Source organism: Alternaria rosae (assembly GCF_020736505.1).
Source record: "Alternaria rosae strain MPI-PUGE-AT-0040 chromosome Unknown BKA58scaffold_5, whole genome shotgun sequence".
In the NCBI taxonomy this organism is placed as follows: domain Eukaryota; kingdom Fungi; phylum Ascomycota; class Dothideomycetes; order Pleosporales; family Pleosporaceae; genus Alternaria; species Alternaria rosae.
The window spans coordinates 1,495,582-1,522,367 of record NW_025763574.1 but is presented as its reverse complement, the minus strand read 5'-3'; the positions used below and the strand labels follow the sequence as shown (position 1 = coordinate 1,522,367).

The following is a 26,786-nucleotide window of genomic DNA, read 5'->3' as shown; positions in this document are numbered from 1 at the left end:
CGGCAGACTCTCGCTCAAACACACGGCAAAGGGAAAGTCAGCGGAAGGTGACAAGATGGAGGAGCAACATCGAAGATGAGGTGGGGACGAGCCATCGATCTCGTTTCACCTCCTGGTTATTCCTGGGGAAAGGCATGCGCGTACCACAACGTGCCAAGAAGGGAGTCGACATGCTTGACGCTCCTGCGTGGCCCCGAAAGGTTTGAGAATGGTGATGATAGTCGTAGGCCAAGCTTTTTGGCGCCGTTCCGCCCGGAAAGAACGGCTATTAGGGCCCCCGTGCGCCTCACAGCCGCCTCACAGCCACTCCTGCGCCGCACCTTGGGAGCCTGCAGAGGGCACAGTATGTGCGGAAACCCGAGACAACTTTCGCGATGAGAACAAGAGAAAGCGCATAGTGAAGGTTCGCGATTGTTGCCGAGAATCTGGGATTGGTGGATCGAAGATCGCGTATGAGGAAGCGATAGATGGGAAAATGAAGGCGCATGACTCAGCTGACGCGTAACCCGAAATATGTGCCCACTCAATAGGGGCCTCTCGTCAACTCCTACTCCATGCGACCAACAACCGACAATACCCACGACTTCATCCCACATTGACTACAATATCTTACTCTCGTCTGACTTACCTGCTCCAGATATTGCGGAGAGTTACTCGGTCTTCCCCACGTCTTACTGACTGAATTAACAGCCTTCCTGGCCAAGAAAGCCTTATCCAAGAGCGACACGATTCATCTTTCCAAAGCGACATGCCAGCAGCAGAACACTGCGTCTTCCTATGCGACTTCCCTTGCGGCATGCGACTCCACAGATGCAGCCAAATCGGTACCTTGCAGCGGCACTGGAGTAATGATTGATGTGTTGCCCCTCATGGAAACCATACCGTTGGTTATTTCGATCCCATACCTTATGCGACATCCATCGACATCTACGGCCAAGTGTCTTCCCACAGCGACCATTGAAGGAGAGATCAACTCTCGTCCGGGTTCTTTTATCTCGTCCGCGGCTCCTAGTTTGGGATAGGAGTGCCTCTGCACATGTCTACGGACCTATCAAGACTCAAAGCGGATATGTTCGAAGTTTATCGCATGAGACTGGCCTTGGCTCTCCCAACTCCTCCGCCATGCCAACCATCCGTGCACTCCGGTTTCCAAGTGCCTCACTTTCACTGGATGTAACATGATGAGATTATGGACTGCAGCCGATGTTTTACCGCGCGAAATTTTCGCATTCACTGCCAATGCGACTCGGCATGTCCTTGTCGCGGATGGATCCTTCGGATTCCTTCCCATTTCGTCCTGGAAATGGCGCATACACTGAATCAACGTCTGTCCATCGTCTGAATACTCGGAGTGTTCCTGTAATCTGGGACACGCTCACTCCTACACATGGCTATTTGGGGTATTCGAGCTTGATGGTCTTGATCACAACATGCCCAGACCGATGACGACAGTAGCCAAGCTGTCGGGTGTGACACCGGGCTGCTTCGGCGCGGTTCTCGCGTTGTCAAATGCGGCTCTCGCTAGCGCGGCCGCTCCCGACGTGGATGACCATCAGACGTCACCAAGACCCTTCTCCGCATCGCGTTGCATCGTTCAATAGGAACGGCAGCGTGGGAAGGCTGCGCATCGTCCGGAAGGACCCAGCGTGCCGCACTTGCGCGTTTCGCGAAACACCAGCTCGGTTCCTTTACTAACAGCTTCATCTATACGGCATCTAGGGAGGCCCACATACCTGAAGTGGATAAAAGTACCATTCCGTCTCCACGCCTCAGCGAGACCCTGCCTTCAAGCCCAGCCATTATTGGGTGCACAGTCCCCGTTAGAGTTTGGACGCATTCTGCGATACGCTACCACCAGCTACTGTCTTGGTCCGCGTGCAATGTGCGGTAATACGTAATTCTCCATGTCCTTGATTTACTCCACGTTGCGCTGTGACCATTCCATTGCTCTTTTACCAGTCTATTTATCTCCTCAGCTTGACCCTCATCAAGCCTCTTTATTGACAAGCTCGTTTCTTGGTCGCATCTTCGTTATCGTTTCGATTCCCCGTCTCGACCACACTCACTCGGTACATGCAGGCGTAAGTGCTTGGTCTCCCTCTAACCATGGATCACAAAGATGTCGCTTCTGCCCACGGCAACCTTCCCATGCAACACACACACGGCCTCGACAACAAGCCCAAAGCTCTGAATGATCTGCCCGTATCTGCCCAGCGACCTACAGTAGCCCTTGCAGCAGACCCTACTCACGATCCGGAAGACCCTTTGCGACAAAAGAAGCACGGAGATCCCGAAAAGCTCGAAACTTCCTCCGAACACGACACGAACCTAGGCGACGTATCCGATATCCAGAATGCAAGCAAACGACCCACAAGCAGTGCCGGAACCAAGAAGCTCAACACCACACAAACTGTCATCATTTTCATGACGAACGAGATTGGCATTGGTATCTTGTCATTGCCAGCCGCTCTGAACACCCTTGGATTCTTCCCTGGTATCATCGCCATTGTCGGCATGGGCATGCTTAGCTTGTATACTGCCTACAATCTCGTCCAGTACTGGCGCAAGTATCCGTACATGCTCAACATTGTCGACTACGGACGCGTCCTTGGTGGCCCCTGGCTCGAAGCCGTCTTTGCCATTGGCTTCCTGATCAACATGGCTCTCATCAGCGCATCAGCAGTCGTTACCATCTCGATCGGTCTCAACACTGTCAGCGAACACGCGACCTGCACGGTCGCCTTCTCGGTCGTCGCGGCCATTGCTATGTGGGCGATGTGCGTACCGCGGAGTATGCGTTTCGTGTCATGGGCATCGTGGCCCTGCACCATCTCAATCTTCTCGGCTGTCATGTTCGTCATGATTGTGCTTGGTGTTCAAGGTCCCCGCAATGCGGGAGCACCTCTCAACCTGAAAGCTATCGGAAGTCCCACTTTCACGGAAGCTGTCGCTGCGTTCCTGAACATTGCCTTTGCTTTCAGCGGCAATCAAGCTTTCCCGACTGTCCTTGCTGAGATGGAAGACCCCTCTCGCGACTACCCACGCGCTGTTACTATTGAAAAGTGCGCCACTACCACCATCTACTGCATCGTCGCTGCGGTCGTCTACGCTCTTTCCGGTGAATCTGTCGCTTCGCCGGCGCTCGGATCTCTCCAACCCTTGATGGCAAAGGTCGCTTACGGAATCATCTTTGTTGGACTCCTTGGCACTGGGCTGGTGTTCGGCATGACCGCCGCGCGCTACCTGCACGTCTTCTTCTTGCGCGAAATCGGCACTCGTCAGGCCAAGAAGGATGGAAGCTTCAACGCTGAAGTCTCATCCAGCGCTACCGGATCGTCGCGTGGTCGCCGCGCTTCCATCGCAATGGGTGATGTCGGTAACAAGACTGAATGGGCTGTCTGGATCTTCTCAGTTACCCTGTTCTGGGTCGTCGTTTGGATCCTCGCCAACGCCATTCCGGTGTTCAGCTCCCTACTCAACATTTCCGCCGCGCTTTTGCTATCATGGTTCACCTGGGGTGTTACCGTGCTTTTCTGGTTCCATCTCAACTGGAACGGCAAGTGGCGATCAAGTACAAAGAAGCTTGCAACGGCCGCTCTCAACGTGTTCATCATGTCGGTCACGCTCTTCATGATGGTACCCGGCATGTACGCCAGTATTCGCGCTTTGATGAACACGTTCGCCACGACAGATGTTAACGGCGCATTTACATGTGCGGATAACAGCATCCTGTAAAGATTTCACGTTCTTCAGTATATATTAAATTAAGCTTTTTACGTTTACAGCCTACGAAGTAGTCCACCTTCAAAACCTTCCTCCTGTTCCATTTACAGTCTCGCCACATTGTCCAATTCGCCTAAAGATACTAAATCGACGTGTTGCAAAGCGAAAGACATCGAGAGTCATGCGTGTTGTCGTCTTTGAGCAACTGTCCTGACAGATGAGGTAAACGCGACCGCCTTTTCGGGAGATAGGTCCCGGCCACCACCGAGGAACGACCGCGACTACTAAATGACAACCGTTGACGTACCTCTCGGTCCCAGTATGTGCCTCCGAAGTATATTGAAACGTCCCCTACACTTCTGACACCGGTTTGGCATGTCCGTGTCGTGAGTACCCACATGACAGAGCGTTTTCGAGGCATGACATCACCCGCGCATCATCCCGACATCCACTTCAAACATCACGTCCTTTTGCCTCCTATACATCAGGATCTTATCCATCTATTCCCGGACTTGTACTACCCATGCAGGAACAATCACTGCGCATAGGCTAAAGATTAATGTAAGAATCATTGCCGCATCATACAAAGTACTCGCCATGATGCCGACGACTTGCCGTATCATCCATCTCTGGATATAGCGAGAGTATAAGTATAACTGTAAGTGGCGATACCTTGATTTCCCGTCCAAACATCATCCTTCCATCATACCTAAGTCCCAGTAACATCAGATCAAAAAGATGCAGCACGTCCTTCAAGCTGGTCTATCCTCTGGGATGTCAGCCGTCACTGGCATCCACAGCGGCAAGCACACAAAGCCCAATCCAGTCGACCCTTCCTTTGATGGTCTCGCAGCCGTCATGCCAGAAGACTGGATTCCGACTACCGACAAAAAGGTCGTGTACAAGGGAAAGAATGGTGATGTCCACGCTCCGCAATTGTGCATTGGTGCATGGTCTTGGGGCGACACTTCTACCTGGCACTGGAAGCCTGAAGAAGAACCCCATGTCGTCGCAGCATGGAAGTACTGCGTTAGCAAAGGCGTCAACTTCATCGACACCGCACAAGTCTACGGCACAGGCATGAGCGAGACAATCTGCGGAAGACTAGTCAAGGACATGCCAAGGGATAGTTTCGTCATGCAAGACAAGTACTTCGTCGTGCCTCAAGCAAAAGACGTCCTCCACCCCACCATGGCCCCTCTGAAGAAACTCGAAACCTCACTCAAGAACTTCGGCCTTGACTACATCGACATCTACCTCGTCCACGGCCCCATCCATCTACAAACCATCCCCATGATCGCCAAAGGTATGGCCGAGTGCGTGGAAAAAGGCATGACCAGGACCGTCGGAGTGGCAAACTACAGTCTCGTAGATATGATCAAGATGCAAGACGAACTAGCCAAATACGGCGTCCCCCTCGCCATCAACCAAGTCGAATTCTCTGTCCTCCGCCGCGAACCAGAACTCTCTGGTCTCCTCCAAGCCTGCAAAGAACGCGGTATCGTCTTACAGTCCTACTCCTCGCTCGCTCAAGGTCGCCTCACGGGTAAATACACATCTGACAACCCACCGCCGAAGACGTACCGCTTTTCCAGCTACGATATGAAGGACATTGAGCCTGTCAACTTGGTATTGAAGAAGATTGCGGATAAGCATGGTGTACCGCAGAGTGCTGTTGCGCTGAATTACAATATGTGCAAGGGTATCACGCCGGTCTGTGGTGTGAGGAAGGAGGAGCAGGCTGTTAGCAATTGTGCGGCGCTGGGGTGGAGGTTGAGTAATGAGGAGATTAGGAAGATTGATGGGGTTAGCTTTCACGGGCATACTACGAGTTTGTGGCAGCAAGGTTAGACCAAAATCGTTGGCACTGGTCCGGACCTGAGCGAGCAATTGCATGGTTTCGCATAAGTGTGCTAAGATACTAGCTGCGTGACCTCGTAGAATTCTACCCGCTTCTCAGTCGCGAAACGAAAGCCACATCCATGTGCATATCATTGCTGGCCAATTACGTTCGGGCCCCACTCGCCACTCTGACCGAGAACACACTCGGTCTCCGAAGTCCTAGAGCACCAGTTCTGTGTACCCACGCGTCGTATTCCTTCTTGTAGTGAGGGTGATCACAGATCCTGCGCCAGCGGTTGATCTTGGTAAAATCGTCCATCCACGGTTCAGATGCTTCGGACTTGACTACTATGTCTACATTGAGCCCCTTGTTATCATCATGAACCCATACTCCTTCGACGGCAATCTCGAGATACTCGCTCCATCGGCACTGAGAGGCAGTGGAACTGTCCAAATCTGTGCTTAGCACTTGAAAGTTATCAATCAATATCTGGAACTGCACGTTAAGATTGGATGCTCTAAAACGCGCTATAAGCATATCCGAGCGGACAGAGCTGAAGCCATTGATCCTGACAGCGAAGTTCGGGCGCTTTTTGCATACTCGAATAAGCGAAGCTATGTTGACGCGAGAGAAAAGTTGATCGGTTTGGAAGGTGAAGGAGGTAATGCCATCCAGAGAGTGTCCCTGATGTGGTACCAGAAACGTGTCCATGTAGGCGGCAAGATATTTGAGCGGGACTCGATGTGCGAAGTTCCGGTACTGCAAAAGGATGCGCTTCTTCGCAAATCTGGTAGTTGACCTGACAGAGATGGAAGTAGGTCCGATATCCGATTTCGTCCACCAAAGGTGATCGGCGAGTAAAGCTTTCGTATACAAGTGTCTTGCAGTATGCATATATTGTGTTGCGCAATTCTGGCGCCAATATTAGCGCACTGCTCTTTCTCACACTCGAAAGTTGCTGACTGACCTATGGGTAGATCCATGAAGCCGATCTTTGTCGCATCTTGCTTGGTGCCAAGTCCGCGCAGTGATTGCGTATTGTCTGTCTGCATGGTGGCCTCGAGATGGTTGCGGGTTAGAGCTGAAGTTTGGTTGTGGTTGTGTACTGTCGTAACCGGTGGGAGCTGATACGTAGGACTGAAAAAGCTGGTGAGAGAGTGAGCGTCCGCCATAATGCGCTAGTCCATGTTGGTAAGTCCATTCACACCCTCGCGCGTTGATTGAGGGGAAGGCTCGGTCACTATGATTACGCAGACTCATATCCGCAATAATGTTTTGTGGTAGCGGACCTATCGAAGACATGGACATACATCATCTTGTGTAAAGTCAACATGCACCCTCCAACATCCAGGCCACAACCCTTCACATTCAACAAGTTCCGACGTCGATCGCACAGCCAAACACACATCATGCTGACCGGCGTTACTAAGGGTTTAGTATTGCTACCATGGCTGGTCTCAGTTGGCGCATGCGTCATTCTTCTTGGACAACGCCGTCCACCCACGTCAGACGGGCAAAATTCAGATCATGAATTCTGGTACGGCGATCTTTACCATCCAGAAGACCAAGCATGTATCATCAAAGACATGCTCGAAGCGCCCTGCCTAATCACCGGGCTCTTCATCTGTTCCAGCCTCGTCGGACTTGCCACTAGCTGTTCGCGCTCCTTGTAGGAATGAAGCGCTAGCTTTGTCATTGTCTTTTCGCCACCAGCCTTATCGTACGATGTCTAGCCATATTTTCGGGTATGCTGCATCTGAAGGTGCCATCCAGCGACGGGTTCATTCCCTGGCTGGCAATATCGCCTTATAACTGCCACCTTATCCAGATCTTCATCGAGCTCCGTGCTTGGAAATGGACCTCTTTGGGAACATTCATCAACATTGCTTGGGAAGACTTGTCTGCTGATCCTGCAGCAACCGACCGCAACCGCATCGTCAAACGTCGATTCGACTGGACGGTGATCCTGAGAATAACAGTATTGGTATCATGCCAGGACGCGATCATTCGACTCGCCTACTACCAACTCTTCGACAACGCGGTACGCGTCCTGCGCCTCCGATACTATTACCCACACAATGAATGCGCGACATACACTACTTACACCAATAACTCGGAGGTCTTGACCGGGTCACTGGCACTTGAGGTGGCTGCTTGGACATGCTGCAAGCTACGTGAGAACGTCAAAACCCTGGAGGACGTTGAGAAGGGAGCTGCTGCCCTGCAGATGGGTCCAACCCTGGTGGATCGTGGCCCGCCAGTATTTGTTGATCGTTTATTATCGTATATTCATTTTCCCGTATTCAGGTCGTATTTTGAAGATGGACCGAGAATATTTGATGAGGTGCTCCGGTCTGGCAGTTCCCGTCGTAGTGGATCGTGGTTGGCAATGACGTCGCGCGTTGGACATTCCCGAAACTCGTTAGCCTGCGATGTCTGGGCAAGCATGCACGTACCCGAAGAACTTTGCGTTAGACAATAAAGGCATAGAGAACCAAATAATTCCGCCATGGGCGCTCAAGTGACCGAAGCTTTCTTCGGCGATTTTCGCTAGTCCGAGATGAGCCCATGGACCGCGTGTGAACGGGTCACAGACAAACTTTCATCGCAACTTTAATCGATATGTAAGTTGCGCCAGACACATCACCTGCGCGCACCGTCCCGGCGACTACCGGCAGGCTGGTCAAGATGCGGGCATGATGCCAGGTGCTGGAATTGTGAATCTGCCGCTCACATGCAGATAAGATAAGCCTCATCGAAAGTGGGGATCTATGGCGCTGATCAGGGGTAAAGCACGTGCCCCACCCCGGTCATCTCAGTGTGATAGCAATCTTACCAACGACTTCATTCGCCCAATGCGTTTCATCGACCATTGAAAGGGCTTAGCCTTTATTTCCACTAGATGCCGCAATCCTGACTGAAGAAACATATGAGCTAGCAGGTGCCCCGATATACGGTTGTGCTGGTTTCTTTACTTTTGTGCGACTTGCCCACAGTACTTATTCCTAAAACCCACGCACTCTCCGTGGTGGTGTGGAAGAGCAGCCATGTCGTTTTTGGGCGACCTTTTCAGTTGTGGTCGGGCGAGACGGACGCGTGAGACGTCGACAGAGCCGCTTGAAACAAACGACGCGACGCCCGAGCCCAGCAACGCACATGGAACTACTGCAACCACCGTTCACCCCACGATTGAGGAGCCGAACGACATCCCCACGCTCAATGAAGACCGTATCGAGCGCGTCGCGAATCCAGTGCGCGCAAGTGTACGGTCTGGTGTCGAGAGTCGCGGTAGCGGGCTGAGCAAGAACGATGATGTCGAGCTGGCTGTCATTTCGGAGAAGTCGAAACCGAGTGCGGGATGGATGGTCGAACAGAGGGTCCTAGTCACCGCTACGTCCGCCACAAAGCAAGACACATCTTCATCGGCCGAAGAGCAGGAGACCAAGCAGGAACTCGAACAAAAGCACGAGCAAGAACATCCTCGCGCTGTCACCCCGCCTGTTCGCTGCGCCACCCCTGAGCAGGAGCCATGGAACTCAACTCCTGTCGCCTATACACAAGTAGAGCCTGAAGTTTGCGACACTGCCGTCACTGCACCCATTCGAAGTGCGACACCTGAACCAGAAACCCGTGCGATCACCCCCGAGCAGCAACCCGAGCAAAGCACCCCGTCCGTACAGGACGAGACACCAGAACTGGCCCTCGCTGAAGTCCCATCCCCTACTCCTGAGATTGACGATGTTGTTGAAGACGTCGCGACGCTCAAGAAGACCGCACCACTTTGCTTCCTCGACATGCCCCCAGGTATGCTACTCCCTAGTCTATATATATGTACAAGCGCTAATGCAACACAGAGATCAGAAACCGCATCTACGAGCGCATGAGCGAGGAGGTGCCCATCAGGATGTGCCGACACGATGATCCAGCATTGGCCCAACGCGAAGACGAACCTAAGCCGACAAAGCGGAGGCAATACTACAACCTCACGCAGGTATGCCACCAGCTTCGCGAAGAATTCCTACCGATATACGCGGAGAAGGCACACTACATCATCGACCTGTGGAGCCAGAAGTCGAACCTGGTCAAGATTGATTCGCTCAAGGGCCAGGTCTCTTTGGATATCGATGCTGCGTGCTTCGACATGGAGCCCATCGACTTGCTGCCGCTCATCCGATGCCTCGTCCGCACACGTCGCACCGACTGTCGCTTCACCTCTACTGAGGGAGTAGTCTTCCGCAGCATCTCCGAGATCGTTGGTGAGCTCAACAAGCTGCTGCCAAACCCTGCCAACAGCAACCAAAGCTGGCTTACCGCAGTCAACGGGCCGATGAAGAGGATCGACTTGCATCTGTTTCCCCACGATGACATCCGACAGTACTACCGATTCCGTGGTGCTGAGCCCCTGCTGCGCGTAGTCTACCCATCGGCTGTGAGTGAGGAGTGGATGAAGCGGGCTTCCAAGTCGGAGGGATACGAAGCGTACTTGCAAAAGACTGGATTGGATAAGTTCGAGATGCATGTCGTTATCGGCCACGCTTCTCGACGGACCACAAACGAAGGTCGTCTGCCGCTCGACTGGCGCATGAGTTACCAACTGTCGAGGCACTCCATTGACGGCCGCGGTCCTCGCATGTCTATGGATATCGCAGCTGCTCGCATGTCTATCGACAGGGCGCCTCGGATGTCATAATGACGAATTGATAATGTTTGGGGCGAATGCGCATCCTGCGCTTAGTGCTTACGTCCTGCACTTCACGTTCGAGCTGTACGCCATTTTGAGTATGGCTGTTTATGATTGTAACAGGGCGCAGCGCCCCTTTACCTGTAATGTTTTCTAGGGAGGACGATCTGTTTGTAAGCGCATGGCGTGAGCCTTGGCCGTCCAGTGACGAAGCACACTCATCCGCAGTCGCTACGGGCGGCCTCATAGCATCATACCCTTTTATGTTTTTTATACCCTAAAATCGATCAAAAGTTATCTTCGTTTCTTCACTTTGAACATCATGACCGACCCAAACAAAGAAGAAATTTCGTCCGCCCCGAGATGCGTACCATCCTACGACACCAGTGATCCACTCCAGCAAGAGGTCACGCGCATTCTCAAAAGCTTCAAGAACGATATCCTCGGCATCACGTTTCTAGGTAACGACGGCATTTTGCGCTCGCTGACTGCAGATCGCAGAGTGCTTTCAGCAGAAGGACTCAGTAAGCATCCTATCTACCGGGTCATTTCGGTACTGATCCTGCCACACAGGACCTGACCTCATCGAAGCTTTTCTGAGCCGCCTTCCACAAGACTTCAAAGCGCAAATGACGAACCTAGTATTCGCTGACGGTACCAAGACGCCTAAAGAGAAGTGGTTTGAGCCTGACGCAGGGACTTTGCCAGAGCCGCTGTCCCAGCAGGAAATTGACAAGGTCAAGAATTATCCTGACGAGCAGAAGGACTTTCTACGACAGCGGATGCGTGAGGACGAGAAGTGAGTCACGACGCCTCATTTTGAAGAATGCAAGCTGACAACTCGAAGCTTGTTGGACGTCAAGGGCGTGCTTGCCTGAGTGTTAGGCTGGAAATGCGTTGCGAGCTGTGATGAGATGGCATGTATGGCAGTGGCAAAGTAGACCTTGTGGCGCTCAAAACCAAGCTTCCTCGTAGAGATTGACACAAAAAGCCAAACTTGCTCGGATGCAGACCATATTTGACTTTGTGCCGAAAAAAGCATGGCATGCCAAATTACCATAGGATCGCCAGCACACAACGGGCATGTGCCTGGACGCCTGAAACTTTGGCAGACCTCTGCGGTCCAAAGTAATCGTCAACATCTTCTGATCTTGCCGTTCAATGAGATGAAGACCCAAGTGTGGTGTGGATCTTCACAAGTTGTGTCGAGAAGAAAACGTTGATATTGTGCATCACGACGGCATGTGCCTCACGACGGCGTGCGCCTCTTATGAGGGGCAGAGTCGCAAGGCACGAGGCCTGGCCTGCAAAGCTCACCAATCGGCATAACCTCGGCCCGCGACACGGCCTTTCCATTTCGCCCTCATTCATTACAACTGCAAGCCTATCCATCTTCAATCTGCATCATGGTCCCCGCTTCACATCTGCACAAAGTTTATCCGCACCACTTTGCCTCTACGATGGCCCATGGTGCCTTCTCACTTGTGCGCTCGGTGGTGCTAATGCCTACCAAGCTTCCTTCCTAATCTCAAGAATTTCCCCGGATTTGCTTCGAAACACCGAAAGCCAGCCCCACCAATGATATGGTGCGCACGCGGATACTAGATGTGCTAGGCTCGGAGTAGTACTACAAACGCTGGCCAGATATATACCCATGCTCGGCTCTTGTACAATCAGCTCCATGCACTACTCCGCAAGGCGTAGGTGCTCTATTCCAATGGCGGAGCCGGCTTGATTTGGGTAACTAACATGGATTTTACAATACTACCACCGGGAAAGATGGTATTGTGGTGGTGCGTAGTAGCCATCTGCGCACACACGTGGGAAAGCAAATACATTGCTATAAAGCCGTCCTGCACAATAGATCCCCATAAGGTTTCTAGCTCGTCGTCTTCCCTCAGTCAGTCTTCAAGATGCGGTTCTTAGCGACCGTCACTGCTCTTCTACTGGCCCCTACGGCTGTTTTTGCAGCTTGGGGCTACACCGATGACGGCAAAAACTATGTTATCGATACGAATGCGAATCTCGTCGTCAAGGTCAGCAAGTCAAACGCCGACATGACCTCGATCAAGTACCGTGGCGTTGAGTATAACGGCCAGAATGGCAAGAACTCACACGTGGAATCTGGTCTCGCACCTGGCACTGTCACTATCCAGCAATATACCAACGTCATCAAAGTGACGATGAAAGTGGGGACGCTCGTTCACACTCTTGTCTTCCGCTATGGCAACCCCAACGTCTATATCTTCATGAACAAGAAAGACAGCAGCATCACTGTATCGCGATACATACTTCGCATCCCGCCGAACATTTTCACCAATAACATCAACGAAGACACAGACTGGGTTCCCGATGGTGCGGCTGCCATTGAGTCCGGTGACATCAATGGACTCAACGGTCAGACCTGGTCCAAACATTACTCCGGCAAGTTGTATGGCCGCACTATGGACTACGACTGGGTCGGATATACCAATCGAAATGTCGGCATGTACATGATTAGGTCGAATCACGAGAAGGCGTCGGGTGGGCCCTTTTTCCGAAGCTTGGTGCGTCGCGGAGGTAGTGGTGGCCTAGATCTCTATGATATCTATCACTACAATATGGGTACGTGAAGTATCCCTCAATTTGAAGTCATGACATATGCTAATGTGCCACAGGTCATACCGATGTGATGCGCTTTGGCCTGCAAGGTCCCTCCGTCCTCCACTTTACGGATAACGGTGCCGCACCGAGCACCGCCCTCTTTGCTCGCAACGCCAACTGGGACTGGATGGACTCTCTTGGAATTGATGGCTGGGTTCCGGCTAGCCAACGTGGTGCCGTTGCTGGTGTTGGTTTAGCGAACGTAAAGAATGGCTACCAGTATGTTGTCGGTCTGAAGAGTGCCCAGGCGCAATACTGGACAATTGCATCATCCAGCTCCTGGAGAATCAGCAAGATTCTGCCAGGCTCGTACACGTTGACTGTATACAAGGGTGTAAGTACAGCCATACATCAGCACTTTGATCCAACGTGAACTCACCCGATTTTGCAGGAACTCGAGGTACACACTAGCACTGTCGCCGTCACTGCTGGAGGCACCGTAGCGCTAAACACGATCACCTGCAACGACCCATCCGACACAGCTGTCATGTGGCGAATCGGTGAATGGGACGGCACACCCAAGGGTTTCCTGAACTTCGGCGACAGCCCCATGAAACCTACATACATGCATCCATCTGATTCGCGACTCGCCAAATGGGACGCTAGCAATTACATTGTGGGTACCAGCTCCGCCGCGAATTTCCCCGGCTACATGTGGAAAGACATCAACAACGACCACCTCGTCTACTTTCGCCTCAGCGATGCGCAACTGGCCAATGGCGCAAAGATCAGAATCGGTGTCACAGAGGGCATGTCTGGTGGAAGACCGGCTATTGCGGTGAACAGCTGGACCGCTGCTTTGCAATCAGACAAGGGTCAGGGGGATACCAGAAGTCTGACTGTTGGAACCTACCGTGGCAATAACTACGTTTATGAGTACAGTGTGCCGGCAAGTGCGTGGGTGAAGAGCGCGAGGGAGTATCAGATACTGAAGATCTCTGTGATCTCTGGGAAGACGTCTACAGGATATTTAAGTCCCAGCATTAGTCTCGACGCGATTGAGATGATCGCGGCCTAGATAGGTCATCTTTCTTTTGGCGTCCCCACAGATTTCTTGTGGAATCAATGATCATTTGGAAGTATCACAGAAGTAGTAAATGCGTAGCGTTGTCGAATTGGTGTAGTAAGGGTTCAATCATCCGAGTCGTATCGCGCTACTGTGTCATCTGTCTTCCTAATCTAAGTCTGAATAGAGACTATCCTCTGACAGACAGTCTCCCATGTCTGGTAAGTAGCATAAACACTACTTTGATTATGAGTATCACTATCTAACATTCAACAGCCACAACACCCAGATCCAACACGAAATCTTCAAAGCGCCGGCCCGCGCGCCTGACAGCCTGGCAGATAACTCGGACGAAGAACTCGAAGTGGTACCCCGCTATATTACCCGTTCCGACACCCAAGACGTCGGAGCGTCTTCGTGTGTTCAACAAGTACTGAGGTCGCCCGACGGAACTGTCGTTGAGCAGACAGAGATTGGCTACTTTCCTCCAGTATCAGGTCAGAGTCTCCAGTATCCTCCATTTGCGCAGTATGGGTATCAGCAGACACCAATGCCTGTGGTATATGGCTATCCAGTACCTCAAGGAGGTGCGTATGGCTACAACGCCCCAGTCTACATGACACCGTACCCGATGCCATACCGAGCCAACCCCGCCTCTAATCCTCTCACCCGAAGTCATGCCGATATCGGCCTCTCTTACCTTCAAAAGTAGCTTAGATAGTTATTGGTTTCCGCGCTGAGAGCAAACTTACAATCCTACACCGACTTCTCATTGACACATATTTCGTGACATCAAACACCAGATATGGCCCGCCCGAAAGTACAAGAGGATCAAGATCAAATTCAACGCTGCCAACGAACGCATACGGATTTGCAAGACGAAGGACGGGAAGTACGTCTGGGTGGACTTTGGCGTTGTGAACGGGGCCTACGGGCTAGCCAAGAGGCCGAAGTACTACATTGAGAGGGGAAGGGTCTTCGACCGCCACCTCAACTTTGAGACTGCAGCGAAGGACATCAAGAAGCTCTGCTTTCCGCGCGAGATTTGCGAGAGAACTATCAGCGACGCAGCATTCGCCCTTTGGGAAGATCTGACCAAGAGCGCTTGGCCCCCAAAAGGGCTATGTTGCACCCAAACCTCGAGGCAAGGTGACGCGCGTTCAGAACGAAAAGAAGAAAGTGAAGGAAAAGGACAACTTCGAATTCATCAAGAACGATGAAAATCTCATCACACCCAAGGAGATTACGGCCATCCGCGCCAAGTTCGCAGATCCCAAGAGCGACTTCAACGTCGGCGACTGCACTCGACTGCAAAAGGCGGTCGCGAAGCAGAACGGCGGCAAAGCGCCGATGGCACAAGTCCTTCTCGATGCGAGGAAGGCCGCCGGGGATTGGGACATGTCGCCATGGGATGACTCCAGCAAGGACGTCCTCGTCTTTCTCATGTCGGCGCAGCGCGCGTTGAAGTCAAACATGCAAGCTTCCTTCATAGAGATTTGTGATATCGTCACAATAACCGGAATCATCTAATCGAGGACGGAGTAGATCATCCAGGCGACCCTTTACGTTACCAGTGAGTTGTCGATGTAGAATAGCTGAGACGTCATTGAGATCAAGATGGTGGATATAGCAGCGTGTTAGAAAGAGCTTGGTGGTATCATCGCCCCTTTAGATATCATTAGAAGATTACAGAACTGAATCGCGTTGCCGCATACAGTGTATTGAATTTTGACCTGTAGTCATTGGATAAGACAATGTATTCTCCTGGCTAAAATATATCTTGTGAGCTTTGCGTATATCACCACGCATACTTCTCTACTCAGAATGGGGGACAGGGAATGGGGGATGGTTATTAGACGGTGTAGATTGGGTGTTAGGTAATAGACAATAGGCATTAGGGAGTAGGTATTGGGGATAGGCGTTGTGCGGTGGGCAACATACAAAGGGTTTGGGCAGCTTATTTTAATCAACAACTTGGCAGCATTGTATATGAAAAAGAAGCAGATAAAAGTGTCTAACGGGATTTTTCTAATCGCGTGAATGCTATCCCAAAAAGCATACGATCAGTTTTCAAGAACTGCCAACTTATCATCCCAAAACCTTGACCATAGCTTCCCTCCACTTCTCGCCCCATCTGCCCATCGCGTACAGTGCCATGCACCCCGTCACCACACTCCAAATGCCCAGAATCGTCATCAGCCACCCATTTCCAATCGCACTCAATATCGGCTCCGCAACCACGGCGCCCGTAAACGAAAAGATATTTCTCAGAAAGTTATTCAGTGCAATACCAGACGCAGCGCGTCTAGGCATGAACTCCGTGAGCATGGTATTAACCAACGCAAAGATGAGCATACTGCCAATGCCAAAGAAGAAGTTACTAATCATCGGCACAATCCAGTGTATGCCTTTCTCTGCCGTCCAGCCATAGACGATGAGAGCCGAAGGCCAGAGAATAGCAGCAATCCACGCATTCTCCTTCATCCGATCTTCAGGGTGGAAAATGAGCTTGCCTCTGTCGTCGTAGCGGCCTGCTTTGCGGGCTTCGCGGTGCATGATGCTGTCGATCCATTTGCCGCCGAAGAGTGAGGCGAGGAGGTAGCCGGCTGAGTTGGGAATGTAAAGAAGGCCGATTATGAGGGTGGAGAAGGAGTAGGGTTGGGCGGCGAAGGTGGATTGGATACTGATGTTGAGGATGTAGAGGCAGCCGAATGTTATACTGGCGTAGTAGACGGTTAGGAGAACGGGTGGGAAGCGGAGCCATGCGATGATGCGCAGTGGATCGATGAAGATGTGGCGTAGGTGTAGTAGGATGCTCTTAGTTTTCTGGACAGTAGAAGCGCGTGTTGTGCTTCTTCCGAGAGTTGTATTTTGCTCCTTTCCTGCGTCGTTATTGGGGAGTGCTGTTGGGTCGGCGGATGGTTTCTCTTTCCGGTGCAGGGTCTCCGGAAGAGCGAATATAATAAAGATCAGGGTCAGCCCGCCGTAGATGACCAGAAACCACTGTGTTGATCGCCAGCCTAGCCCTGACCCCAGAGCACCACCGATGATAGGTGCAAACAGAGGTCCGCAGAGTGGCCCAAGATAGAAGATACCCATCGCCCGTCCGCGCTCTTTTGTCTCCCAGACATCAGCGATGGTCCCTGCGCCTACAGCTTGTACCGATGCCGCTGCACCACCAGAGAGGACGCGGAAGACGATCAGCATAGCGATGCTAGAGCTGATAGCAGAGAGAATAGCAAACAAGACGAAGAGTATGAACGATGTTATGTATATCGTACGTCTACCCAGTCGCTCAGAGAAGGAACTCCACCACAACGGGAAGATGGACATGCTAAGCATGTACACAGCGACGCTCATGTTGGTTACCGTCTCCGTTGCGTTGAAAGCTACGCTGATCTCCTGCAGGACCGGCATAACGATCGCGCTGCCCATTGGTGCTGCCATGGCGCAAAAGGCGACAATGAATGTGAGAAGCCATTTCGTTTGCCGCGCGTAGTGTTCGGGGTTCTCAACCTCTGGGATGAGCGCGAAGCGCGCAAGGAGTCCACGGCGTTGTGATCGTGGAACGATGACAGCATCAGGTAGAACTGAGGTGGTTCTTGCTAGAGTTACTGGCCGTTGTTTCGTATTCGACGTTCTCGGTTGGTCGGCATTGGTGGAGTGCGTTGAAGCCGTCGAGGCTCGTGATGACGAAATCGACATTGTGTCGTCGTTCCCTTGGTTGCTTGTTTCTAGCATGTCTTTTTCCGATATTTCTTCCTGTTCTAATTTCGTCTCTTCTTCGATGCCTCGGTCCGGCACATTCTCCTGTTTCAACATCCCGGAAGGCGATCTAACCTTCTCGTCGTCTGCCATCATCGACCGTTGCAAGAACGAAAACAAAGAATGCTAAGTAGCGCAACGCTCAGATCTTCACAAGGTTATGTCAATCGACAGCCTGCACTGATTTCCGCGTGCACCTGCTCTTTTCCGTATGCGTCGTAATACCTCGGTTGTCGACAGCCGCTATCTCTAGCTCTTCAGCATACTATCAGCGCGTACCTGTACGCTATGCACACCGCAGTGTGTCCTCAACACGGGGAATGTGGGCGAAGAAAAGTCAAACCAGGCCATGACTCCAGACGAAAGCCAGCGAAACGCAGTTGTTGAGCGATAACTAAGCAGAAGTGACTGCCGGAACAGGCGATTTGCCATGCGGAAACAAATCGCATTAATTATATCCGAAGCAAGGGTGGGCCCAGTAGGAAGCATGCTTGCGATCCGGGTAATTGAAGCTTCACGGCACGGGATGTGCCAGCACCAGGTGTAGATCTGTCGTATCTGTCGTAGGGCCGCAGCAAAGTCAGCCCGTTCGATGATTATGTGCGTGCATCTGCCAGCCAAGTCCAAACACCCTTGAGGTTGACATCGCAGGATCCGATCGCAGCTGCAAGGCCGTTATCGTCACGTTTGGCGTTGTCGTGCGAGCAAGTGTTGGCGGGGTAAAGATGGGTTAGCTCGAAATGGCTTGGAAGGCCTCGGCTTCCTCATTCCGTCATCATCGTCGAAAGCTATCCCACGACACCACCAAGCCATTGGCCTTCAAGACGAACTCAGCCAGCATCCTATATACTCAATTTCGATTGCCCACACCATGGCTACCCAGAACCAAGACCGCCTCCGAACACACTTCTCCTCGGCTCCTGACAAGGAGCACAACAACCGCTGGGACGACCTATGGAGAGAATCCACATTTCTACCTTGGGATCGTGGTCACGCAAACCCGGCCTTGATTGACCTGCTGCAAGAGCGTGGTCGTCCATTGTCGTCCCCAGACCCGAATCCCTCACTCGGCGCACCACCACCTAACAGCGAGTCGGCGGGTTATGCGTCCCTCGCTGGACCCTTACGAGACGATGGGAAGAGGAGGAGGGCGCTTGTACCAGGGTGTGGAAAGGGATACGATGTCGCCTTGTTCGCAGCGCATGGGTACGACGCTTATGGGCTCGAGGTGTCTTCACATGCTGCAGACGCAGCGAGAAAGTATTTGGAAGACCCTGGTAAGGGACCGCTGGGAGGAGAGTACGCAGTCGCGAACGAGAAGGTTGGGAAAGGGGCGATGAATGTTGTATGTGGGGACTTCTTTGAGGATGGCTGGTTGGCAGATGTAGAGGGATGGGAGGGCGATGAAGGATTTGACATTATCTACGACAATACGGTGAGTAGAGTTCCAGACGTGGGTCATTGCCTGGTCTTCTGTACTAATGCGACGAGTAGTTCCTCTGCGCGCTCCCTCCATCGATGAGGCCAAAATGGGCATCTCGAGTGACCACGCTTCTCCGCCGGCCAGCCGCGAACTCCCCGTCCACCGGTGGTGTCCTCATCTGTCTCGAATTCCCAACACACAAGCCCGCATCCTCCGGTGGCCCTCCGTGGTCGCTTCCGCCTCTTGTACATACCGAGCTGCTCAAGCAGCCAGGTGAGGAGATCTCGTATGACGACCAGGGCGTGGTGAAAAAGACGGATAGAGAGGAGACGGACAAGGCACTGGTCAAAATTGCGCACTATACGCCCAAGCGGACCCACGAGACTGGCGTGATCAAGGGCCTCGTAAGGGATTGCGTGAGTATGTGGCGGCACAAGGCGGATTGTCCCGACGAGCAGAGATGGCATTGAGCGTAGCAGGTTGCTGAGAGGTTGCATGTCTCTGGTCGCCGTTCTGTAAATGCCAGTATCTGCATCACCGCTCTCGACCTCAGCTAACCTTGCGTAGCGAGTTGTAGTGCTCGCCTAGGCCGTGACTGTGCTTGTAGTATCCCAGCCATATTTCTTCCTTCTCTTTGACCTCATCCTCGCCTTCTATCCGATCCACCTGCCCATCGCTGTGCAGCACGCATATCCTTAGACCGTATGTCCGAGCTAATGCAAGCAGTTCCAGATGGCCACCCCACTCGCCTGTCTCTCTAATCTTGCGCACATGTTCCGGCAACGGGTCTTCCATGAAGCCCGAAAAGTCGTCCGCGTGGCCTTGGATCCAGTCTGCTGCTGCGTGCCTGACCGTCTTGTATGCCTCAGGCTTAGCGTCCGCCTCTTGACCTGCCTGCCCGTTGATGGTAACACCTATCCTTGGCTTCAAGCCCAACTCTCGTGTCTGCAATTGATCTGCGACTGCGGCATATAAACAATGACCATCCGCCCGTATCTCATGCAGCGCAAGCCCGTATTCTTGTAACTGTGTCGCCATACGTTTGCGTTCGAGTTCGCGTGGGTTCGGTGCGTTGGCAGCTTCGCGCTCTGCTTCTGCGATCATGGAGGCTTGTTCGGCGGCGCGACGGGCGAGGCGGGCTTTGGCACGGTTCGGCTTCTTCTTCTTGGGCTCGGTAGAATCGCCATTGGTGCTGCCGTTTCTGCCATCCGAACCAGGACCATCAACCCTGAGATTGGACATGTCTTCTTGAATGTCCTGCGCTTCATCCCCAGAGCTTTGTGGATCCTCTGCTTGCGCCTCCGCATCTACAGCCTCTCCATTCTGCACAGCGAGTTCAAGCGCCTGCCGCTCTTTCAATTCGCGTTCGAGTCGCTCGCACTCATCATTGACACCTTTTCGTGTCTTTTTGCTCGCTTGCTTCTTCTTTTGTGTTATACGGGATACGAGGTCGCGTTGCTCTTTGCGGTGCCGAGATTGGAGCGCTTCGAGGGTTTCTGGTTCAGGTATAGGCGTCGCGTCGCTCATTGTGAGGTGCAGAGTATCGTGGAACAAGGGAGGTAGGGTGGCGGAGGAACCGAGGTAAGGTAGAGACCGTGGGTACTTTGCTGTGAGATCGACCAAACGATGGTGGGGTGGTGGGGAGCGCGACATTCTTTGGCGTCTCGGTGAATGGTTTCGCCGACACCTACCTTGTCTGTTACCTAAACTTCATCGTCTGTCTTCGTCCACATACTTCGCCTATCACCAAGAATGCTATCATTTCGATGCTTAAGGCTTGATACTTGATCGCCTCTGCACTTTCTCGATAACAAGAGATATCGCGGAAACCCACGTATCTCGCTAACTTATTTCTTGGCTCCGTTCTGTCGTCAACTCACACTTCAAGGGATGGATTTGAGCAGGCATTCATCTCATGTATCGCTGGCGCCGAGATATGATGCCTTTCTTTTGCTTTCCGTTACCCTTTCATTTGTTAGTTGGAATCACAAACACCCGCAGTGTCAAGGTAGTAGATTGCACCACCATGATCCCAGGCGCCGAACGCTTTCGAAATTGTCAGGACGCTTGTAAGCGATATCGAGTTGAACTTATTCGACCACCCAGCTCTAAAAATAGCAACAGGATTTCAAATGTACTACAATAAGGCCTGGTAAGCTGGAGACATGCAAGATAACTGTCACTCTCAGTTCTATCTGTCGGTCAGCCAAAAAGCTCGAATCCGCCAGATGCGCCTACAGTGCACCCCCGAATTCATTCTCTACGCTCGCTTCATGTTTGTAGTTCTGCATGACTAGATAGAGGTCATCAGCATCAAGCTCATTTAGAGACAATCGCGGACGAATCGAGATTATCCGAACCATGAAGCCTAACGTCATGCAAAGAGAGTCGCTCGGCCACCGGCAATGTCCTGCGAACATAACCGGCTCTTACATTGCTCTAAACATTGTATTGCAAACGAAACAAGTACGCAACTCAGCTTCACCATCCCGCTCCTCCACCACACCTCTCTTGGCGGCCGCGCGCCTTCCATTAGGCGCTACCGAGCGCACAGGGCTTGTCAACACCACCGCCGAAATACCACTGGAATGCGTCATTCTCTCACTCTACCATTGATACCGATTGATCACCGACAGTCATAGAGATGCCTTTCCACGATCAGGACTGGGAAGACCTGCAGCGCGACTGCGACATCTTCCCTGCCTACACAGACTTCATCTACGGACCCGACGAGCGCCTGGTTGTGACCCAGGAGCCTGGTTTACACCCTGCGATATACTACATGAATCTACCCCCGCCGGTCCGGTACACTAACAGCATGCCTTCACGATCTTGGTCTTACAAGACCGCCGAACGACTCGAGACGCTTGAACCTGCAGCTATGAGAGAGCTGCAACACGAAAACTATGGCTTCGCTAACGCCGACGTGACTGGCACACGCAGCGGTAGTACTACTCCTGGATTGGATGTACGCTCGCAGACGGGCAGTCCTTTTTATCCGTTGTTACCGCCCCAGGGCGTCCGCACTGTTCACGAGAAGGAGATTGCGCAACGCAGCATGTCGAATGCGTCGCAGCGCCGGCTCCAGCCTGGATCAACAGTTCGCTTTAGTCCATCGCAGCAGCAGCAGCAGCCAGTGAGACTGACCAGACAACAGACGCAGATGAGGAATGCTCCAGTCTATCAACAGCCTGTTGGTCAGCAACAAAAGCCGTCCTTCTTGCGCTCCTCATCTACCACTGATATCGATGAGAACCTGGCGCAGATAAACTCACGTCACCAGCCGACCATGCTCTCGCCTTTCACCTCACCAACGCCAACGCTACCTCCCCCAATCACGCTGCCCCAACAACAGCCATATAGTGTCACCGGTCTGCCTGAGAGCTCTACTCCCATTCCAGCTTGGAACAACTTCCCAAATCCGAGCAAGCAGATGCCTCTTCTCCGTCCAAACGATATACTGCACGATCCGCGCTACAATTTTCTTCACCCAGACAAGCGCATGGAGATTGCGAAGCTTCTCCACGAAAATGGGGCCGTTGCGCGCGACTCTCAAGATAATGCTCTACGAACGAAGGCCTTCTTGAACATCCAAAATGCCACTCTCATTGTCAACCAGTCGATAGCTAGCATGCAGGCTGCCATGAAGTTGCAGACTCAGATATCACAGCAGTTACAGACGCAGGAGGCTTTCCAAGCTCATGCAAACCAAGTGCATCAGAATCAACAGCCTCGGTCTCAGCCTCAAGCTCACCAGGTTTATGCTCAACCCCCGCTTCAGCCGGGCATCACACCCGTGCAATCCTCCCCCTCGTCCTCGGACCCATACTACAATATGCCTCACACTCCTCAACAGCAGATGTCGCCGCTTCAGCCACCCGCATTCCAAGGCTATCCGGTGTCGTATCCTCAGGATTCCACTCCTGCACCGAACCCTACACCGCCGCAACTGTCCGTCCAGCTCCGCGCGGAAATCAATCGCCACTTACTACAGGTCTGGCAGTGTCTGCGGGTCGTGCTATGTACCCCGGATAGCCCGTCAGAAGAAGCTGCACAGAACAAGGAGCGCGCAGGTCGGTGGATCGAACAGTTCAAGGCGAGCTTACCAATTGAGGGACGCCCGTACCTGATGCGAGTCATCTCAAGGATGATCAAGGAGCATAACGCAGGGGGGAATGTAATGGCGTTGTTGGGGATTCCTTCTCGACCAGCCTAGACTGCTGCGTCTAGTGGCAGTGGATACGAGCGCGCCGCGGAGGTCACAGAGGATGACATGATTCTGCTGTACAAGATGGCTCGCAAAGGGGAATGCACGACAGTACATACAAGATAGCACCAAAAGTCACACTTCCAAGAACACGAGTTGCGACAACTGAACACTCTACATTACGGCGTCGAGGATGCGTAACTCCTGCTAGTGAATGAGCTTAGTGTTGAGATTCTATGACAATGATAGGATACAAAAGAGCTGAACGCTCTCTACTATCCGCCCATGAAGCTCCCAAATGAGAAGCCTAGCCGCCAAAATATTTCTCTGGTATGTCTCATTCTTGAAGGTGGCGTGCGGAATCTCGACGTGTACGCAGAGCGCTTATAGCTTTATGCACTTACTGCCACACTTCTTACAGTTCTCGATGTTGAATTTGTCGTAACACTGTTCGCAGGTCATCCAGCTATTAATCATGCACATTACCGACCTGAATTTCCCATAGTCCTCATAGAAAACATCGGTCATCCGGTCATATAGCGTGTCGAGCCGCGCGTCGACCTTATCGCGCGTCTCGCAACAATGGAATTCGTGCTGAACATCACCACCGCCTGCAATATCGACGGTGATCCAGTTGATCTTCGTGTTCTTCCAGCCGTCCATAGGGGGGAGGCGGACGTGGACTGCATTCGGGATGTTGCACATCATCTTGCCGGGAAACTCATAGCAGTTGGGATTGGTGTAAGAGTCATCTGTAAACCCCACTGCAAAGAAAAAAGTTAGTGGGTTTGCCTAATGCTCGATAAGTGAGCACTTACTGAGGACCATAGAAACCGTATCAATGAGAAGCTGACGGATATGTGGGCTTTCCCACTCGCCGTGAGCTGAAAAACACAGCTGGGCTAGAACTGAGATGAATGCATGCATACCCATCGCGGATAACATTACTTACCCCACCTCCACTCAACAGGAAACGGATTTTTCTTGGAGACGTATTCGACCTTTAGGCAAATGCGGTCTGGGTAGAAGGCCCCGCACCTTCCATCGCGCTCCTCACAAAGGTAATCCATTGCATGGTCAACTGCAGCTTTCATTTCTTCGCCTTTGAGGAAACCAGCGTTGATAGCGGGACGGCCAACCCAGACTTCCACAGTGGCGAAACCGTGGTGGATCTCGATTGGGCGCCAATCGCAACATGTGGCGGTAGTCACGTCTATCGTTGTCAGTAGGTGAATGACAAGAGACCGTGGAGAGCTGCCTCATACTTGTGTACTCAACAGGTGAGACGTCGGTGATGTTGCCGCCTACAGTGGGAGAAGCGGCAGTAAAGAGTGCGAGACCAGCGATCAGGCACAGGGCCAAGGTACTGAATAGTTTCATGTTGGGCGTAGGGATACGCTGTTGGTATAAACCCGACCAGAAGTTGGGATTGGTTGCGTTGAGTACCGGTGATGGAGTAAAGAAAGTGGAAGGGGCAGGATTTTGTTTAGTCATGTGTATAAGTGAAGGTGAGTATAAGCCGATTGGAGCTTAGCCAACGGTCTAGGATCGTAGTGAAAGAGTCAGAGCTTCCTGGTGGTAAGGGCGAAAGTTGCCTGTGCGGAGACACGATCGCTTAGACAAGACAAGCCCTTTTGATGAGCAGCATTACGAGTTGCGACTACTGAAATTATAGCTTTATCGCGTGGTGTATACTGGGTATGAGGCGCGGTTGTGTAAAATCCTGTACTAGAGAGGAAAACGACCACAGAGGCAGCGTCGAGCATTCCTACGACTACTACAGTCGTTTCAATACATACCACGGAGCTATGGTCTCGTCCAAAACTGACTACAAAGTGTTATCAGAGGTTTTGTCAACGACATTAGCTTTTGCGCTCCACTTTCGATAGCGACCTTTAGTTTCCCAATAGACATGGATCACTTTAGGGTCAGGATCTGAAGTTGTATCGATACTCCGGAAGAACCGGGGGATCAGGTGGATATAATCGATGGTGCGGACGAAAATGGCCTTTTGACATCGGTACGCTGGCTTCACGATTTCGCATAACTCGCGAGATCCCACAGTCCAGGATCGCCGTGGGCAACTTCTTATTCATAGAAGTTGTTGCATCTTCTCTTCTGTTGTGCTTGGGAACCAGCTCAGTTGTGAATGTTGACTGTTGGTCGAATACGATGCGAGCTGAATGCGGTGGTTTGAGGCCATGCGCACATCGGTTCGTTGGAGGAGCGCTGTTTTCATCTAATTCGCATGGCATGAGAGTGGCTTGCTAGTCAATAAGAAGTGAATAAAGGCGACGTGTGAGAGACTGCGTCGTTTGTCGCTCGGTCGACAATCAAATTACGTATCTTCTAGCGGCTAACGATTACGTCCTGCCTATTGCGGCTAGCACGCTGACACTCAGCCCTTCACCTTCCTTAATATGCCTCTCTCCATAACCTCCACTAACCCCCCTGAACTCCCAAGAAAGCTTTTGTTTTGCGCAAAAGCTTGTAGCAGCATTACAATGAGCGTCACAATGTCTTCGAACCCGTCCAGCGTGAATCATGGCAGGTCTGCGGGCCGGGGCTTTAGCGACCTCCCGCAAGGTACTATAACAACCTCGGCACAACTTGTTCTCAGCTCACAGACGCGTAGAGGTGCGCAACAGGATCTACTCGCTTGCCGCGAATGACAAGGAGCGTCTTATTGAGCAGCACGCCAGCCGGCGCAGTGTTACAACAACAAGTGAAGCGTTCTGGGCTGCGCGCGGTTACTACAGCTTGACTCAGGCGTCCCGACAAACGCGTCGCGAGTTCCGCGACCTGTACTTGAGGGACCGTGCCATATCGGTCCACATTCGTGATGCGCAAGACTACCTGGATACCATCTACCCATCGTCTGGCAAGTGTGCCGTCGATCGCAACACCATCAGCGCCTGGCTCACAATACGTACTGATGTCGAACGCCGTGGCAAATACGACACACCGATCGAAATCCGACCTCTGCTTCTAAGCCTTTTCCAAACGCCTGGTCTCGAGTACGAGTTCGTGGGCAAGGGAGGCGCAGTCTTCAACGAACTGTTCGTTGGTTACGAGAGGGAGTGGAAGGCCGCAGTGGAGGGCGTCTTCAAGAGCGTGGAGCTGAAAGAAGCGAGCGTATTCGGTTTGAGGCTAGTACTGGATCCCAAAAGCAAAGTGCCTTGGGTCAAGCAGTGTAAAATATCAGTGACAAGGCTACCGCACGTACCAGAGGATGCATTGGAGTGGTTCAGTGCACTCGGACTGGACACGGAGAACGACATGATCTTCGTGAGGAAAGGTGCGCCGAAGTGGCTGCGCGGTGACTTCATCAAGGTTTCGAAGTAAACATGGCGAGATGGGTTCGTGACGGAGATTCGTCTCGGTGTCAGAAATAATGGCTGTAATACGAATTTGAATACAAATTCTGGAGTTGACTGCAGATGCATGCAGCAATCCGAGATCGGATGACGAGAGCACGTGACTGTGACGTCATTA

General features: G+C 52.2%; 14 protein-coding genes across 14 annotated transcripts; 11 read left to right on the top strand and 3 right to left on the bottom strand.

Moving 5' to 3' along the window:
- The first annotated feature begins 1,900 nt into the window (after window positions 1-1,900).
- Window positions 1,901-3,783, top strand: BKA58DRAFT_176812 (transmembrane amino acid transporter protein-domain-containing protein). The gene has a single exon (XM_046165300.1). The coding sequence runs from the start codon at window positions 2,107-2,109 to the stop codon at window positions 3,733-3,735; it is 1,629 nt and encodes a 542-aa protein (XP_046025296.1). The 5' UTR covers window positions 1,901-2,106; the 3' UTR covers window positions 3,736-3,783.
- Window positions 3,784-4,052: 269 nt separating this feature from the next.
- Window positions 4,053-6,031, top strand: BKA58DRAFT_420981 (NADP-dependent oxidoreductase domain-containing protein; the record flags this gene model as incomplete). Its single annotated transcript, XM_046172759.1, has 2 exons — window positions 4,053-5,569; window positions 5,832-6,031. Exons 1-2 carry the CDS (start codon window positions 4,462-4,464, stop codon window positions 6,029-6,031), a joined length of 1,308 nt encoding a protein of 435 aa, XP_046025295.1. The 5' UTR covers window positions 4,053-4,461.
- A 632-nt stretch (window positions 6,032-6,663) lies between these two features.
- On the top strand, window positions 6,664-8,048 carry BKA58DRAFT_457883 (uncharacterized protein; the record flags this gene model as incomplete). Its single annotated transcript, XM_046174646.1, has 2 exons — window positions 6,664-7,222; window positions 7,300-8,048. Exons 1-2 carry the CDS (start codon window positions 6,898-6,900, stop codon window positions 8,046-8,048), a joined length of 1,074 nt encoding a protein of 357 aa, XP_046025294.1. The 5' UTR covers window positions 6,664-6,897.
- A 358-nt stretch (window positions 8,049-8,406) lies between these two features.
- On the top strand, window positions 8,407-10,537 carry BKA58DRAFT_385073 (uncharacterized protein). Its single transcript, XM_046170333.1, has 2 exons — window positions 8,407-9,370; window positions 9,421-10,537. The coding sequence occupies exons 1-2, from the start codon at window positions 8,614-8,616 to the stop codon at window positions 10,254-10,256; spliced, it is 1,593 nt and encodes a 530-aa protein (XP_046025293.1). The 5' UTR covers window positions 8,407-8,613; the 3' UTR covers window positions 10,257-10,537.
- On the top strand, window positions 10,538-11,484 carry BKA58DRAFT_385071 (uncharacterized protein). Its single transcript, XM_046170332.1, has 3 exons — window positions 10,538-10,771; window positions 10,821-11,046; window positions 11,095-11,484. The coding sequence occupies exons 1-3, from the start codon at window positions 10,570-10,572 to the stop codon at window positions 11,123-11,125; spliced, it is 459 nt and encodes a 152-aa protein (XP_046025292.1). The 5' UTR covers window positions 10,538-10,569; the 3' UTR covers window positions 11,126-11,484.
- Window positions 11,485-11,995: 511 nt separating this feature from the next.
- Window positions 11,996-14,065, top strand: BKA58DRAFT_176766 (Rhamnogalacturonase B, N-terminal-domain-containing protein). The gene is made up of 3 exons (XM_046165299.1): window positions 11,996-12,851; window positions 12,905-13,224; window positions 13,282-14,065. The coding sequence occupies exons 1-3, from the start codon at window positions 12,161-12,163 to the stop codon at window positions 13,906-13,908; spliced, it is 1,638 nt and encodes a 545-aa protein (XP_046025291.1). The 5' UTR covers window positions 11,996-12,160; the 3' UTR covers window positions 13,909-14,065.
- A 45-nt stretch (window positions 14,066-14,110) lies between these two features.
- Window positions 14,111-15,726, top strand: BKA58DRAFT_469460 (uncharacterized protein; the record flags this gene model as incomplete). Its single annotated transcript, XM_046175147.1, has 4 exons — window positions 14,111-14,121; window positions 14,173-14,455; window positions 14,700-15,021; window positions 15,077-15,726. 4 exons carry the CDS (start codon window positions 14,111-14,113, stop codon window positions 15,424-15,426), a joined length of 966 nt encoding a protein of 321 aa, XP_046025290.1. The 3' UTR covers window positions 15,427-15,726.
- Window positions 15,727-15,949: 223 nt separating this feature from the next.
- On the bottom strand, window positions 15,950-18,145 carry BKA58DRAFT_176698 (major facilitator superfamily domain-containing protein). The gene has a single exon (XM_046165295.1). The coding sequence runs from the start codon at window positions 17,755-17,757 to the stop codon at window positions 15,985-15,987; it is 1,773 nt and encodes a 590-aa protein (XP_046025289.1). The 5' UTR covers window positions 17,758-18,145; the 3' UTR covers window positions 15,950-15,984.
- Window positions 18,146-19,594, top strand: BKA58DRAFT_176699 (S-adenosyl-L-methionine-dependent methyltransferase). The gene is made up of 2 exons (XM_046165296.1): window positions 18,146-19,096; window positions 19,156-19,594. Exons 1-2 carry the CDS (start codon window positions 18,533-18,535, stop codon window positions 19,552-19,554), a joined length of 963 nt encoding a protein of 320 aa, XP_046025288.1. The 5' UTR covers window positions 18,146-18,532; the 3' UTR covers window positions 19,555-19,594.
- On the bottom strand, window positions 19,595-20,868 carry BKA58DRAFT_176700 (uncharacterized protein). The gene has a single exon (XM_046165297.1). The coding sequence runs from the start codon at window positions 20,735-20,737 to the stop codon at window positions 19,634-19,636; it is 1,104 nt and encodes a 367-aa protein (XP_046025287.1). The 5' UTR covers window positions 20,738-20,868; the 3' UTR covers window positions 19,595-19,633.
- On the top strand, window positions 20,869-21,274 carry BKA58DRAFT_176701 (uncharacterized protein). The gene has a single exon (XM_046165298.1). The coding sequence runs from the start codon at window positions 21,000-21,002 to the stop codon at window positions 21,228-21,230; it is 231 nt and encodes a 76-aa protein (XP_046025286.1). The 5' UTR covers window positions 20,869-20,999; the 3' UTR covers window positions 21,231-21,274.
- A 454-nt stretch (window positions 21,275-21,728) lies between these two features.
- Window positions 21,729-23,300, top strand: BKA58DRAFT_315089 (uncharacterized protein; the record flags this gene model as incomplete). The annotated part of the gene is made up of 2 exons (XM_046167507.1): window positions 21,729-22,446; window positions 22,834-23,300. 2 exons carry the CDS (start codon window positions 21,729-21,731, stop codon window positions 23,298-23,300), a joined length of 1,185 nt encoding a protein of 394 aa, XP_046025285.1.
- Window positions 23,301-23,675: 375 nt separating this feature from the next.
- Window positions 23,676-24,671, bottom strand: BKA58DRAFT_439980 (uncharacterized protein; the record flags this gene model as incomplete). Its single annotated transcript, XM_046173717.1, has 4 exons — window positions 23,676-24,055; window positions 24,110-24,193; window positions 24,244-24,504; window positions 24,557-24,671. The coding sequence occupies 4 exons, from the start codon at window positions 24,669-24,671 to the stop codon at window positions 23,676-23,678; spliced, it is 840 nt and encodes a 279-aa protein (XP_046025284.1).
- Window positions 24,672-25,807: 1,136 nt separating this feature from the next.
- On the top strand, window positions 25,808-26,636 carry BKA58DRAFT_411577 (uncharacterized protein; the record flags this gene model as incomplete). The annotated part of the gene is made up of 2 exons (XM_046172299.1): window positions 25,808-25,877; window positions 25,927-26,636. 2 exons carry the CDS (start codon window positions 25,808-25,810, stop codon window positions 26,634-26,636), a joined length of 780 nt encoding a protein of 259 aa, XP_046025283.1.
- Between the last annotated feature and the right edge of the window lie 150 nt (window positions 26,637-26,786).

What these genes read in the sequence shown, in the direction of transcription:
- BKA58DRAFT_176701 (XM_046165298.1), top strand. Translation starts at nt 21,000, where the DNA reads ATGTATCGCTGGCGCCGAGATATGATGCCTTTCTTTTGCTTTCCGTTA.
- BKA58DRAFT_385073 (XM_046170333.1), top strand. Translation starts at nt 8,614, where the DNA reads ATGTCGTTTTTGGGCGACCTTTTCAGTTGTGGTCGGGCGAGACGGACG. An exon ending in CTTCCTCGACATGCCCCCAG is followed by an intron (nt 9,371 to 9,420) that starts GTATGCTACTCC and finishes AATGCAACACAG; the next exon opens with AGATCAGAAACCGCATCTAC.
- BKA58DRAFT_176700 (XM_046165297.1), bottom strand. Translation starts at nt 20,737, where the DNA reads ATGTCGCGCTCCCCACCACCCCACCATCGTTTGGTCGATCTCACAGCA.
- BKA58DRAFT_385071 (XM_046170332.1), top strand. Translation starts at nt 10,570, where the DNA reads ATGACCGACCCAAACAAAGAAGAAATTTCGTCCGCCCCGAGATGCGTA. An exon ending in GCTTTCAGCAGAAGGACTCA is followed by an intron (nt 10,772 to 10,820) that starts GTAAGCATCCTA and finishes CCTGCCACACAG; the next exon opens with GACCTGACCTCATCGAAGCT. An exon ending in CGGATGCGTGAGGACGAGAA is followed by an intron (nt 11,047 to 11,094) that starts GTGAGTCACGAC and finishes GACAACTCGAAG; the next exon opens with CTTGTTGGACGTCAAGGGCG.
- BKA58DRAFT_176766 (XM_046165299.1), top strand. Translation starts at nt 12,161, where the DNA reads ATGCGGTTCTTAGCGACCGTCACTGCTCTTCTACTGGCCCCTACGGCT. An exon ending in TATCTATCACTACAATATGG is followed by an intron (nt 12,852 to 12,904) that starts GTACGTGAAGTA and finishes AATGTGCCACAG; the next exon opens with GTCATACCGATGTGATGCGC. An exon ending in CGTTGACTGTATACAAGGGT is followed by an intron (nt 13,225 to 13,281) that starts GTAAGTACAGCC and finishes CCGATTTTGCAG; the next exon opens with GAACTCGAGGTACACACTAG.
- BKA58DRAFT_176812 (XM_046165300.1), top strand. Translation starts at nt 2,107, where the DNA reads ATGGATCACAAAGATGTCGCTTCTGCCCACGGCAACCTTCCCATGCAA.
- BKA58DRAFT_176698 (XM_046165295.1), bottom strand. Translation starts at nt 17,757, where the DNA reads ATGATGGCAGACGACGAGAAGGTTAGATCGCCTTCCGGGATGTTGAAA.
- BKA58DRAFT_176699 (XM_046165296.1), top strand. Translation starts at nt 18,533, where the DNA reads ATGGCTACCCAGAACCAAGACCGCCTCCGAACACACTTCTCCTCGGCT. An exon ending in ACATTATCTACGACAATACG is followed by an intron (nt 19,097 to 19,155) that starts GTGAGTAGAGTT and finishes TGCGACGAGTAG; the next exon opens with TTCCTCTGCGCGCTCCCTCC.